The following is a 14,831-nucleotide window of genomic DNA, read 5'->3' as shown; positions in this document are numbered from 1 at the left end:
AGCAATTTGTGGAAACCAGTACAAATCGTGGTCAAATTAAAGTGCTTAGTTTTTGTTTTTGTTTTATTGTGCGGGGTGCCCAGTAAGACTAACCCCCTCAGTAAGACTATTCTATATTGATTTTTATGTTACAAGAAATTCTCTCGTTTCGCTGCACTAGCGCCTCCTCTGGTTGGTCAGGGCGCCTGTTCAGGGGGGAGGGGGAACTGGGGGGAATAGTGTGATCTTCCCATGCGCTACGTCTCCCTGGTGGAACTCCTCACTGTCAGGTGAAAAGAAGCAGCTGGTGACTCCACATGTATCAGAGGAGGCATGTGGTAGTCTGCAGCCCTCCCCGGATCAGCAGAGGGGGTGGAGCAGAGACCGGGACGGCTCGGAAGAGTGGGGTAATTGACCGGGTACAATTGGGGAGAAAAGGGGGGGGGGCAATAGCCACTATAAGTGTAACACATCATTTTTAGTCATTCTGCCAACCTGCCTAAGTCACACGTGTTGAAACCTGCCTTACAGGATGTGAGAAAGAGTATTTCCTGTATTTCCCTGGATTGTGTTCAGAAAGTTGAATCATTTAATTAGTTAGTGTTAATTCATGGTCACTTGTAAAATAAATTCAGTGGCGTGTGTGTGCGTGTGTGATGTGCGTGCGTGAAAGGGGGGGGGTGTTCATTGAGAACCTTACTAAAGCAGATTAGTCATTACAAAGCCTTTTCATCACCCTGGTGTTCAACAGGCAGTATAACACACTTCACATCCAGTTGATTTGCTGCTAGCTAACCGTTCTGCAGCCCCTGTCGTGAATGCATGATGCACACATGCATGCACATACACACACACACATACGGAGGCATGTGTACACGCGCTCACACAACCTCTGTGCTCTTCCCACTTTCCTGCACATTTGCTGCCAGCGCTGTCTTTGTATCCCATCACCATAACAACTGCCTCATGGATCACCTGAAAAAAAAAAGGAAAAAGCACAAGTAAAATTCTCTCGCTCCGTTTGACTTCGAGATGGTAAGAGGAGCGGTCGGGAGCCTCTTGTGGCGTCGGTTTGGTGTGTGTGAGCAAGAGGGAGGCTGGTAGAGGCAGAGAGGCTGGAGAACGCTCAGTGTGGTTAGAAGGGGAGGCGAGATGTGAACTTGAGAAGAAATTAAATGTGACTTTCTGGAAGGTGGGACGTACATGACGCTGCCCATGGTGAGTGTCAGAATGGCTGTTGCTTTCTGCGCAGATGCTTGCAGATTTTGGCATAATTTGTGCACAGGCTGGTGTGTTTGTGAGTTTGTTACTATGTGTACCAAATGAGAGCTAATTATACTGCATATCAATATAAATGTCATGATGATAATGATGCATATCAGTATAATGAGAAAGGGGTTTTGTGTGCATATCTGTGTCTCGTGTGTGCATTCATATTTATTCATATTGTTATGTTGTGTGTGTGTGTGTGCGCGCGCCTCTGAAGGCTTCAGCACGTGTGGATGTTGTGTTATGTAACGAATGAGACGGAGAAACCTTGAAGTAGTGCAGTAGTAATCAAAGCCCATTTGTGCCACAACACCAGCGTAGCGCCATATGTAAAAGACACACAGTAGCAGCATGCTGAGTGATATTTGATATTTAATTTTACCCTCCAGTATATTCTTTTGGTTTTGATTATATCCTTTCTGTTATTTGTTGATTTTTGGTGGTAAAAGCTACAAGTGATAACCATAACTGTACTTTGGACTGCTAAGATGTGTCGGTGGACAGTGAGAGATGCTTGTGTTGTTCCAACACTGCCAGTTCATCTGATAAAGCTCCACCACGGTGTGGTGGTGCCCTGCTCATATCCATTTGTTCCACTCTCTTTCAGACCGCAGGCTCACACCTAGCTGCAGGAAAGAGAATTATTATCATTCATAAGTCACCGAGGAAATGAAATAAAAGCAATTGTGTGTGGTGTGTGCACGTGTGTGTGTGCATGTGTGCGCACGCGCGGCAGTTTGCGTATCTGCGTGCATTTGAGTTTGTGCATGCACTGAGATGAAGATGAACGTGTGCTTTTTCATGTCTTCCTCATTTCTTGTTTTATAAATACGGTCTACAACATTCATGTTACGCCCCGTACTTTGCGTCAGCGCCGCCCTCAGGCAGTGTACAATATTAATACCTTTCCATCTGATCTTAAAAATCCACGTTGACCTCCGGATCACTGCCGGTGAAATCAGATTCCATCCGAAATGTCTTCATTTCAGTGAGACTATACGGCGTTTTGTCTTCATTTCAGTGAGACTATACGGGGTTTTATCTTCATTTCAGTGAGACTATACGGGGTTTTGTCTTCATTTCAGTGAGACTGTATGGGGTTTTGTCTTCATTTCAGTGAGACTGTATGGGGTTTTGTCTTCATTTCAGTGAGACTGTATAGTGTTTTGTCTTCATTTCAGTGAGACTATATGGTATTTTGTCTTCATTTCAGTGAGACTATACGGCGTTTTGTCTTCATTTCAGTGAGACTATATGGTATTTTGTCTTCATTTCAGTGAGACCGTACGGCGTTTTGTCTTCATTTCAGTGAGACTGTATGGTGTTTTGTCTTCATTTCAGTGAGACTATACGGTGTTTTGTCTTCATTTCAGTGAGACTATACGATATTTTGTCTTCATTTCAGTGAGACTATACGGGGTTTTGTCTTCATTTCAGTGAGACTATACGGGGTTTTGTCTTCATTTCAGTGAGACTATACGGGGTTTTGTCTTCATTTCAGTGAGACTGTATGGTGTTTTGTCTTCATTTCAGTGAGACTATACGGGGTTTTGTCTTCATTTCAGTGAGACTATACGGCGTTTTGTCTTCATTTCAGTGAGACTATACGGTGTTTTGTCTTCATTTCAGTGAGACTATACGGGGTTTTGTCTTCATTTCAGTGAGACTGTATGGTGTTTTGTCTTCATTTCAGTGAGACTATACGGTGTTTTGTCTTCATTTCAGTGAGACTATACGGTGTTTTGTCTTCATTTCAGTGAGACTATACGGCGTTTTGTCTTCATTTCAGTGAGACTATACGGTGTTTTGTCTTCATTTCAGTGAGACTGTATGGTGTTTTGTCTTCATTTCAGTGAGACTATACGGTATTTTGTCTTCATTTCAGTGAGACTATACGCTGTTTTCCTGTTAGGCTTCTGCCCGGTGGCTCTTGTGTGTACTGTACGTAGCCTTCTTGCTGACATGACAGCAGAGATAAAAACATGTACACACTTAGAGCTGTGTTCCTCAGCTTTCATCTCACAACTGCATTATTAAACATCCCTATCCACATGAATCTTACATCACCCAATCACAGCTGTCTCTTCCTCTCTTTATCCCTCTTTCCTCTGCTACCCTCCTCTACCTCCATCAGGCAAACCTAAAGAAATTTATGGAGTATGTTCAGCAGAGGAACGTTGAAAAGGTCTCAAAGTTCCTGGAAAAGGGCCTGGATCCCAACTTCCATGATCCAGACACAGGAGGTGAGAAGGTCTACACTATGCCTTGCTCAGTTTCTTCCCCAAACCCAGTCCCTTATGCCCCTTTACATACTGAGGGGGTACTGTTATGGTAATGGAAACCAACACAGAAGTGAGTCAAGTCGAGTCGAGCCGGTACCATGTAATGGAAACGGGACATTAGTCTATTGTCCCCCTATTTTTTTTTTGAAGTTCATTTGTTTATTGCTTTAACTTGACATTTCTCTCTCTCTTTCCCACTCATTTCCCCCATCATTCTTTCACTCTCTTCCACCGTTACTGTCTCACTTCGTATGTATTTTACTCTATCTGTATTTCCTTTATCTCACTTTCTCTCTGGCTTTTTCACCAAGCAAAACAGCAATGTCTTTTCCTGTCTTAAACCTACTGCATGCTGGGTAAAGCCGGATTACTCTCTATGCTAATCTACTTCATGTTTATGCAAATGTTAGTCCAGCAGTTTGTGGAGATGCTGCTGTTGGGTGACCTGGTTTGTTTAACTCATTCAAGAAATGGCCACTTAAGCCAGCAGTGGGGTGACAAACAAAGGCAGCATCCACGATGCAGAGTCACTGAAAATGTGAACCGCTGCAACTGAAATGCACAAGTTTTTCATCAAATGTTGGAGAGGTTCTGTGAAATATGACCCATTGCTGTTGAATGACCTTATTGATTGTTTCATCAATGGACCTGAAATAAAATCCCAGGATTCACTGATCTCTGCAGAATGTCCTCTAACGTTGGCATCTCAGTTGGAGGGCTGTGCGGAGCTCATCAAGGTGCTGAAGAATGGAGGGGCTCACCTGGACTTCAGAACAAAAGATGGCATCACTGCTCTTCATAAGGCTGTGCGCACCAAGAACCATACAGCACTCATTGTGAGTGTAGCACACACACACACACACACACACACACACACACACACACACACACACACGTGCACATGAAGCACATATGACCACTTTCTCTCTGGCCTTGTTGAAAGACCGGTGTCTCTACATTGAAGAGGGTGTTCCATCTATTTCTAGAGGTGTTAGTTCTACCATGCTCTCCGTAAATGGGCTTGAATATTCAGTGAATGGCCTTGAGTGTATCTAGCTCAAGGAGGCTTGGCTCCTAAATGAAAGGGATGATATGAGTCATGTAATTGTTTTCCTGTGGAGTTTTAGAGATGTTGAAATTTGAATGGTGAGATGTTCAATGCTATTGTGGTTTCTAACCTACATAAGCCCTCAGAAGCCACCGACCCATCTTTCAGGACAGCTTCTTTCTTCTCTCTCAGAATAAGTTTTGGGGTTTTTTCAAAGGGTTTTGAAAATATGCTTAATGGTTGGCACACAATAAGGTTGTGTTACAAAGTTGTGATAAGCAGTCTAAATATCTCTTCCAGGAAGACATTTATGAAACAGTCTTGAAGTTGCTTGTTGAATAACTTCAATTCTTGCAGATATAGGTATTACATGGCAACCGGCATGGGTGCGAGTCCATGAATACTGGGATGGCATCCAACCTGTGCCCCCATCCATAGGGTTAGTGGTTGTGTCAGGGAGGGCATCCGACATAAAATTTTGCCAAATCAGTATGATTGACAAGACCATACTGGATTAGTTGAGGCCCGGGTTAACAACAACCGCCATCGGTGCTGTGCCCTCACAGAAAACCGATGGGAACTATAAAATCCGCTATGGCGACCCCTGAGAAACAGGGAACAAGCCGAAAGAAGAAGAGAGATACAGATATTACTGGTTCAAGACTGAGAGCAGTCTCACTCTGAGAGGGGGCTGTTATCACTGCATGAGTGAAGGATACCTGCAGTTTGGCCCAGGCACCCTCTGATAATGCTAATTTGTTGACATACTGTATAAATCTTTAAAGTCCTCCCTTCTCAGGAATCAGGAACACTTTGTCATTTCATTTCATGATAGTCCCCTCTCCCTCTCCCACCAGACGTTATTGGACCTGGGTGCATCACCAGACTACAAGGACAGTAGGGGACTGACTCCTCTGTACCACAGCTCCATGGTAGGAGGAGACCCCTACTGCTGTGAGCTGCTGCTTCACGACCATGCACAGGTCGGCTGTGTGGATGAGAATGGCTGGCAAGAGATACACCAGGTAGCACACACACAAACACACACACACACACACACACACACACACACACACACACACACACACACACAGTTTTTAAAGTTATTAAATCAGGCTTAGACATGTCCACTGAATGTTTACAGTGTTGAGAATTACAAGAATGGCTTGTTGAACCTTATATAAATAGACAGGTTACATATTAAAGGAAAAACCAACATAGAGTGTGTTAGTAAGGTGTTGGTCCACCACGAGCCTCCAGAACATCTTCAGTGCTCCTTGTCATAGATTCTACAAGTCTCTGAACTCTACTGGAGGGATGGACACCATTCTTCCAGAAGATAGTCCCTCGTTTGTTGTTTTGATGATGGTGGAGGAGAACGCCGTGTAACACGTCGGTCCAAAATCCCCCAAAGGTGTTCAATTGGGTTGAGATCTGGTGACTGCGAAAGCCATGGCATATGATTTACATAATTTTCATGCTCATCAAACCATTCAGGGACCCCTCATGCCCTGTGGGTGGGGGCACTGTCATCCTGGAAGAGACCACTCCCATCGGGATAGAAATGTCTCATCATAGGATAAAGGTGATCACTCAGAATAACTTTGTATTGATTTCACCGGCCACTTTATTAGGCACACCTGTCCAACTGCTCGTTAACGCAAATTTCTAATCAGCCAATCACATGGCAGCAACTCAATGCATTTAGGCATGTAGACATGGTCAAGACGATCTGCTGCAGTTCAAACGGAGCATCAGAATGGGGAAGAAAGGTGATTTAAGTGACTTTGAACGTTGCATGGTTGTTGGTGCCAGACGGGCTGGTCTGAGTATTTCAGAAACTGCTGATCTACTGGGATTTTCACGCACCACCATCTCTAGGGTTTACAGAGAATGGTCCGAAAAAGAGAAAATATCCAGTGAGCGGCAGTTCTGTGGGCGAAAATGCCTTGTTGATGCCAGAGGTCAGAGGAGAATGGCCAGACTGGTTCGAGCTGATAGAAAGGCAACAGTAACTCAAATAACCACTCATTACAACCGAGGTATGCAGAAGAGCATCTCTGAACGCACAACACGTCGAACCTTGAGGCAGATGGGCTACAGCAGCAGAAGACCACACCGGGTGCCACTCCTGTCAGCTAAGAACAGGAAACTGAGGCTACAATTCGCACAGGCTCACCAAAATTGGACAATAGAAGATTGGAAAAACGTTGCCTGGTCTGATGAGTCTCGATTTCTGCTGCGACATTCGGATGGTAGGGTCAGAATTTGGCGTCAACAACATGAAAGCATGGATCCATCCTGCCTTGTATCAACGGTTCAGGCTGCTGGTGGTGGTGTAATGGTGTGGGGGATATTTTCTTGGCACACTTTGGGCCCCTTAGTACCAATTGAGCATCGTGTCAACGCCACAGCCTACCTGAGTATTGTTGCTGACCATGTCCATCCCTTTATAACCACAGTGTTCCCATCTTCTGATGGCTACTTCCAGTAGGATAACACGCCATGTCATAAAGCTCGAATCATCTCAGACTGGTTTCTTGAACATGACAATGAGTTCACTGTACTCAAATGGCCTCCACAGTCACCAGATCTCAATCCAATAGAGCACCTTTGGGATGTAGTGGACCGGGAGATTCGCATCATGGATGTGCAGCCGACAAATCTGCAGCAACTGCGTGATGCTATCATGTCAATATGGACCAAACTCTCTGAGGAATGTTTCCAGTACCTTGTTGAATCTATGCCACGAAGGATTAAGGCAGTTCTGAAGGCAAAAGGGGGTCCAACCCGGTACTAGCAAGGTGTACCTAATAAAGTGGCCAGTGAGTGTATATATATATATATATATAAAAAAAACATGAAATGTGCCACTGTATAAGGCGTTATAAATATCTGATTATAAAGGCTTGTTGATAAGGGTTATAAAGACCCACAAACCACCTGTAAGAAAGTCACACATCTGAACAGTATGGGGCATTATGACTACATGATCATAGTATATTATAAAGCTTTATAAATCACTATTTGTGTTTGCGTGATTATTGAACGATAACGTAATTCTTGTTTATAGAATATTATAAAGCTATATAAGCTGTATTCATGAGTTCTATAAATCACTATGTGTTTTATCCATTTATGTTTGCCAATATGTATCCACAGCCTTCAATAGCAATTAATAATCCAAATAATTTTAAATAATAAAACATTAATACATGTGTAGATCCTACTATATTGTTGATCAGTATACATTTGCCGGCTATTATTGACTCACAAATTTTAGAGGCGGTAACATTGCAGAATTAATTTGTTTAAACTGGTTACAGATCATTTCGATTATTTTAATCCAAGTTTGCAGAAAATAAAGTGGTCAGTCTTTGATTTTAGCCTAAAAATACACAGCTTGTTGCTTTCTGATTAGCTTATACAACACTGGGGAACAAATTTCCTTCAGCATCCCATAACGTTGCTGTTGGGCACATGATATGGTCTGGCGGCTTGTCCAGGGTGTCTCCCCGCCTGCCGCCCAGTGACTGCTGGGATAGGCTCCAGCATTCCCGCGACCCTGAGAGCAGGATAAATGGTTCGCATAATGAATGGATGGATGGGCACATGATTATTTTTGGGTATTCGTAAATCTGAGGAGTAATAACAAAATGGGCACTTGGCTAAGTGTGATGATCTTGGCACTGAGTGTGTCCTCAAAGTTTGATTTACTTCTTGATCCATATAAAGAGTGACTCACTTATGTTGTGAAATATCAGAATCAGTCACAATCAGAATACATTATTCATCCCCAAGGGGAAATTGGGTATAAATATCTATCAGAAATTAGAAATGGGTTAAGTACAAGTAGGAGTTTTGAAACATGAGCATGTGGGATTGATTTTGAAGCTAAAAAAATGTATTTGGCTTTGTCTATAGGATGATTTAGTAATTTTGGTGCTGTAGAGGGGTTAGGGTTAGTAGATTAGTAGATGTCCAGGACACGTCACAGTGGCCATTGTGTTATTGGTCATCAGGTTTGGGAATTGTGGCCACCCGCTGATGTGGTAGAATATCTGTCTGTGATTAACTAATTTGTAGCACCAATAGTTCAGTGCAAACAATACTAAATCAACTGAACTACCTAATCATGCAATCCATATCAGCCAGGAAGGGGATAATGGTCAACCAATTTTTAGTGCTGATACAGTACAACCAAAGCCATTTTATGTAATCAAAGCAGAGTACATGAGGTCCCACAACCTCAAGTTTTCAAAGTCCTACATTTACCTTGCACGCCTCTAATTTCAGGTACATATTTAACCACATTATTAAGTGGTCCTTTTAGTTGAAGGTGCTAAGATTTTCATTGGGAGTGATGAAGAAGGACAGGATTAGGAACGAGTATATTAGAGGGACAGCTCAGGTTGGACGGTTTGGAGGCAAAGCAAGAGAGGCAAGATAGAGATGGTTTGGATATGTGTGGAGGAGAGATGCTGGGTATACTGGGAGAAGGATGCTGAATATGGAGCTGCCAGGGAAGAGGAGAAGAGGAAGGCCAAAGAGGAGGTTTATGGATGTGGTGAGGGAGGACATGCAGGTGGCTGGTGTGACAGAGGAGGATGCAGAGGACAGGAAGAGATGGAAATTGATGATCCGCTGTGGCGACCCCTAACGGGAGCAGCCGAATGTAGTAGTGGTAGATTAAGTGGATTAAGTATGGGTCCAGTAAGCAAGTCAAACACAAAGGACAACCCTCGCCTCACTGCTGAGATTATCAGATTTAGCCCCATTTAGCCAAGTAGCCATTTCGCTATGGCTCTTCAAGTTTGAGAATGTTTAAAAATAGTCCTGTAATGAACAACAGCATCATGAGATGTTGAAAAGGTATTTTTCCCATGGGTTGTGTAGGACTACTGTAACATTACAAAAAACACTTTTGATGCTAGCATCAAAGACTTGCTGCAATAGATTTAGCAAACTGGGATGAAAACAACCTAAATGAGCTGAAATCAGTTCAAACAATGTGAGATCTGCACCACCTTCAGAAATGACACGTCATTCCTCTCAGCCAAATGTATTTTGTTTTAAAAACCTAAGACATGCTATTGACGTCATTGCCCTGCATGTGCCAAGAGTCCTGATATTCCTATTACCACAAGATATTTAACACGATTCCACAAAAAACCTGACAAAGGGCATCCGGGTAGTGTGGCGGTCTATTCCGTTGCCTACCAACACAGGGATCGCCAGTTCGAATCCCCGTGTTACCTCCGGCTTGGTCGGATGTCCCTACAGACACAAATGGCTCTGTCTACGGGTGGGAAGCCGGATGTGGGTATATGTCCTGGTCACTGCACTAGCGCCTCCTCTGGTCATTCGGGGTGCCTGTCCAGAGGGGGGGGGGGACTGGGGGGGGGGTAGCGTGATCCTCCCAGGTGCTATGACCCCTTGGTGAAACTTCTCACTGTCAAGCGTCTGGTGATTCCACATGTATCGGGGGGGCATGTTGTAGTCTGCAGCCCTCCCTGGCTCGGCAGAGGGGGTGTAGCAGCGACTGGGATGGCTCGGAAGAATGGGCCAATTGGCCCAGTACAATTGGAGAGAAAATGGGGGGGGGGGGATGATCCCAAAAAAAAAGAGGAAAAAACACCCGACAAAAATATTTTCTATTATAGGTGGTAGCTCTTAAAAGTAATGCAAAAGATGAGCTATATAATTGCAGATCAGGTCGTGTCAGAGCTTTAAAGAAAACAGAAAATCAAGTCACATTTTAGTTAAGCGATTGATATTAAGCTAAGTTATACATTTGTGTTCCTCTGCACGTCCCTTTAACAGGACCGATAATGCATATATCCCTGAGCCATAAGTGTTTATGAACTAATTGTCTATAGAAAGGATGAGTTAATGAGACAAGAAAGTTTGGTTCCATCCAGGTCTGTATTCCTGTGCCTCTTTTGCTCCAGTTGTATCTAAGTCAATGGCCTGGGGGCCCTTGCTATAGTGCCTGTCTTTTATTTAGTGCAGAAATGGGTTTCTGACATAAGGAAAGCAAACACAGCATAATATGTGTATTTCATACACTTGTGGCCTCAAGGAATGCCCTGCTCTGTAAACATAAACAAGGCTAGTGCCTGCTTACTGTTTATATTAGTGTCAGGGCTTTTAGTTTATGTTTGAGTAGTGACTGTGAGTGACTGGAGGCCTGTTTGTATGTCATCTGAAAGACAGCTGTGCGAATGATTATTTCTTTTGCCAAATATGAAGAAGAATGTGAGGGAGCAAAGACAAACACTTGAACGGTAACCCTTTGGTTTGAATGGGACTGGACAATTTAGACAACCACTGAATTATTGCTTTTTACAAACCTTGTTTTTTGCTTTGAACACGTAAGTTTTTGCTCCAAGTATATCTTTATTAGAAGTGGTTTGAGAGTGGAGAGTATTCCATTCTAATTTGATCTTTTTGCACCGGCCACACTCTGTTGACTCTGCTTTCTCACACATACCCTGTTTTGTTGGGCGTGGAGGCAGTATGGGTGTCCTCATTTCCAAAGACCGGAAATTCACTAAGTTTTCTCCACTAAGCAACAACTCCTCCTTTGAATACCATGCAATCATGGTTACTTCTCCTATTAAGCTATTTGTGGTTGTCATATACCTCCAACCAGGGTGTCAGCTGGGGAACTTTGTAGTCAACTAGACATGTTATTGTCGGCCATTCCTGATGATGACACACCACTGATTGTCATGGGAGACATGAATATCCTTACTGAAAAAAACCCAAGCAACGGACTTCCTGTCTCTCCTGTCCTCTTTTGACCTCAGACAGGTCCCCACCCCTCCCACACACAACGCGGGCAATACTCTTGATCTGATTTTGACTCAGAACTGCTCCACAGCAAATCTGACTGTCACCCCCCTACATCTGTCAGACCACTTCTTTATTCAATTCACGGCCTCCTTACTGGAACATCCTCATGTTCCTCCACAAATGGTCACCTTCCGCCGAAACATCCGGTACCTTACACCGACCCAGCTTTCCAGTGAGGTCTTGGCTTCCGTGCCTCCTTATAATTAATTATCTTCACTCCCTGTCAACAAGTCTACAGACACGCTCTGTTCCTCATTAGACTCCTCTCTTAACAATCTCTGCCCTCTAGCATACAAACCTGCTCGTAATGCCCCCCTAGTCCATGGCTCATTGAGATCATCAGAGAGCAAAGGGCGGGGCTCAGAGCAGCAGAGAGAAAGTGGCATAAAACCAGAGTCCACTGACCTCAGTGACTATCGGTGTCTCCTAGCATCATTCTCCTCCAGTTTTAAAACAGCTAAGATCACTTACTATCAGAACAAGATCTGTGGCGCCATTGGTGCTCGAAAAATGTTTTTTGCTTTTAACTCACTCCTCAATCCGCCTCCTCCGACCTCCACTCTGCTCACTCCTGACATGTTAACCTCGTACTTTACTGATAAGGTTTCTGCCATCAGTAACCAGTTCTCTGAGCCTGGCAAACTCTGTCTGCAACTGCCAGCTAACTGTCCTCACTCACCTCACCCCCCCCCCCCCCCCGACCAAGGAGGACGTCTCCAAGCTTCTGCTGGAGTTTCGTCCCACTACCTGTCTGTTGGACCCGATACCATCCAACCTCCTACAGATAATTTCTCCTGCACTTCACCCCACAGTCACACACATCATCAACTCCTCGCTTACAACAGGTGTGTTCCGTACTGCATTTAAACAAGCTCGGGTCACCCTGCTACTCAAAACACATACACTCAACCCAGCCCAGGTTGAAAACTACAGACCGGTTTCACTCCTACCCTTTCTATCAAAACTACTTGAGCACACGGTCTTTTACCAAGTCTCTGAATTTCTTTCTGAGAACAATCTGTACGATCCGAATCAGTCTGGCTTTAAGCAGGGTCACGCTACTGAGACTGCATTCCTGTCGGTAATGGAATCACAGTGTTTGGCTAGAGCTGCTGGTCAGTCCTCAGCTTTGTTGCTGCTAGACCTGTCAGCTGCCTCTGACATGGTTAACCACGAAATCCTCCTGTCCACACTCACTGAGCTTGGTATCTCAGGATCTGCTCTCCGCTGGTTCATGTTCTACCTCTCAGGGAGATCTTTTAGCATATCTTGGACCCTTGAGGCACCCCCGTGCCTCAAGGGTCAGTGCTCAGTCCCCTTCTCTTCTCAGTATACACCATCTCAATTGGTGCAATCATCCACTTCCATGGTTTCTCATACCATATGCTGACGATACTTAGCTCTTCCTATCATTCCCGCCAGATGACCTCACAGTCTCGGCACGGATATCGTCATGCCTTGCTGATATCTCTGCATGGATGAAAGAACGCCACCTTCAGCTTAACCTATCTAAGACTGAGCTCCTTGTCATCCCAACCAGTCCATCCTAACAACAACAGATCAATAATTAGCTCGGATCAACCCAACTCATGCCCACAAAGTCTGCCCGAAACCTAGGTGTCATGATTGATGACCAACTAACCTTTAAGGTTGACGTGGCCTCGATTGCTCAGTCATGTTGATTTGCCCTGTACAACATCAGGAAAATTAGACCCTACCTGTCTGAGCATGCAGCACAACTCCTGGTACAGGGTCTTGTAATATCACGCATTGACTACTGCAACTCCTTACTGGCAGGTTTCACTGCATGCACTTTCAAACCTCTGCAAATGATCCAGAACATGGCAGCACATCTGGTCTTCAGCCAACCCAAAACAGCACATGTCACTCTGCTGTTCATATCCCTCCATTGGCTCCCAGTTGCTGCCCACATCAAATTCAAAACCTTGATGCTCTCTTACAAAACAGAAACAAAACCGGCTCCCCCCTACCTGAATTCCCTCATTCAGATCTACACTCAGTTCCGCTCACTACGCTCAGCCAATGAAAGGTGCCTGGCACTTATGCCACAACAGGGCCCTGAAACGCTAGCAGGATTCTTCTCTTCCGTAGTTCCCCAGTGGTGGAACGAGTTACCAAACTCCATTCGATCCACTGAGTCCCTCTCCATCTTTAAGAAAAAGCTAGAGACCCAGCTCTTTCACGAACACCTCCACACCTGTGGTATCAATTATAATAATAAAAAAAGAATCTTCTATGCACCCTATGCATTGCCTTTGTTCACTGCCTGTTGACACTTATGTCCTATTGGGCCTGAACCTAGTTTTTTGGCACTTACTTGCATTGTTGCCTCCTGACTAGATCCTTGCTTGTGCTGCATTAACTCTCAGATGTATGCCGCTTTGGATAAAAGTGTCTGCTAAATGAAACTGTAACATATATTCGGTAACTCCTTTGAATTGAATGACAGTAGAAAAATGGTTAAAGTACAGGTAAAAGCCCCCCCCCCAAAAAAACAAAACAAAACAAAGAAACAGCAAAGTAGAGAGAGGTACCAGGTCAGTCAATATTAGCCAGTCTCCAGCACCCTTGTTTCATTACTTCAGTGTTCCCTCCAACTCTTTTGTTAATCTCTCTGTCTGGTCTCCTCTCCTCCGTGGTTACCTTGTTGGTCAGACTGGCCTTGTTCATTTCAAAATCTGGTCGTGATCACTGTTCTTATAATTCAGAAAAGAATTATGTAACAGCAATGCATAAAATACAAAGCATGAATTTTGTGTTCTGTTTGTTTTCTGGGGGACTGCTGTGATGCTTTTAGGAAACAAGGAAACAAAGAAACAGAACAGAGAAGAAAAACGGCACCTTTCATTTGGGAGTGATCTTAACGAGCTAGTGTCTCCTTGAGTCCCGGAGCCATGTCAGTTCATTGAGCTGTTTACATACGAGGAATAATCGATTCAAAGTTCTGCAATAGAAATACGCCGGTCTCCTTTCTGTAGGCTTGGGAGCAGAGTGGTACTCTCTCCACATCTTTCCAAATAATCTTTTCCCACTGTACTGATTACCACGTTGGTACTGGCTTGAGGCGCTACCACGGGGAGTGAGGGAATGAGCGATGGTTGAGAGGGAGGCATGGAGAAATGAACACCCATAGTAAAGTAAGTCGTTGCGAGGTGTTCATTTGACCCTATTGGCTCTTGCATGGCCTCGACATTGTGCCCACACCCTAAGAAGCTAAAGGAAGCATGAACTGTAAGCCCAAGGTGCTGTGTGAGAGCTGTTTTGTATCAGGTGATTATTTTGTGGGGTGTGCATGAATCCTATATAATGTAGTTTAAATTCAGTAGTCTTGCAGTCATGTATACTTCCTCCCTATTTCCTCCTCCTCTCTCTTT

At 44.2% G+C, this 14,831-nt stretch overlaps 1 protein-coding gene across 1 annotated transcript in view; it reads left to right on the top strand.

The window, feature by feature from the left end:
• Window positions 1–14,831, top strand: part of shank3a (SH3 and multiple ankyrin repeat domains 3a) — a 299,427-nt gene that overhangs the window by 126,523 nt on the left and 158,073 nt on the right. Inside the window, 3 exon segments of the mRNA XM_056282699.1 lie at window positions 3,383–3,491; window positions 4,215–4,366; window positions 5,436–5,603. Coding sequence (XP_056138674.1) covers window positions 3,383–3,491; window positions 4,215–4,366; window positions 5,436–5,603 — 429 coding nt within the window.

The sequence above is a fragment of the Lampris incognitus genome, chromosome 6, assembly GCF_029633865.1.
Source record: "Lampris incognitus isolate fLamInc1 chromosome 6, fLamInc1.hap2, whole genome shotgun sequence".
Classification (NCBI taxonomy): Eukaryota; Metazoa; Chordata; class Actinopteri; order Lampriformes; family Lampridae; genus Lampris; species Lampris incognitus.
The sequence above is the reverse complement of the archived record's forward strand: the minus strand, read 5'-3'. Positions and strand labels throughout refer to the sequence as shown.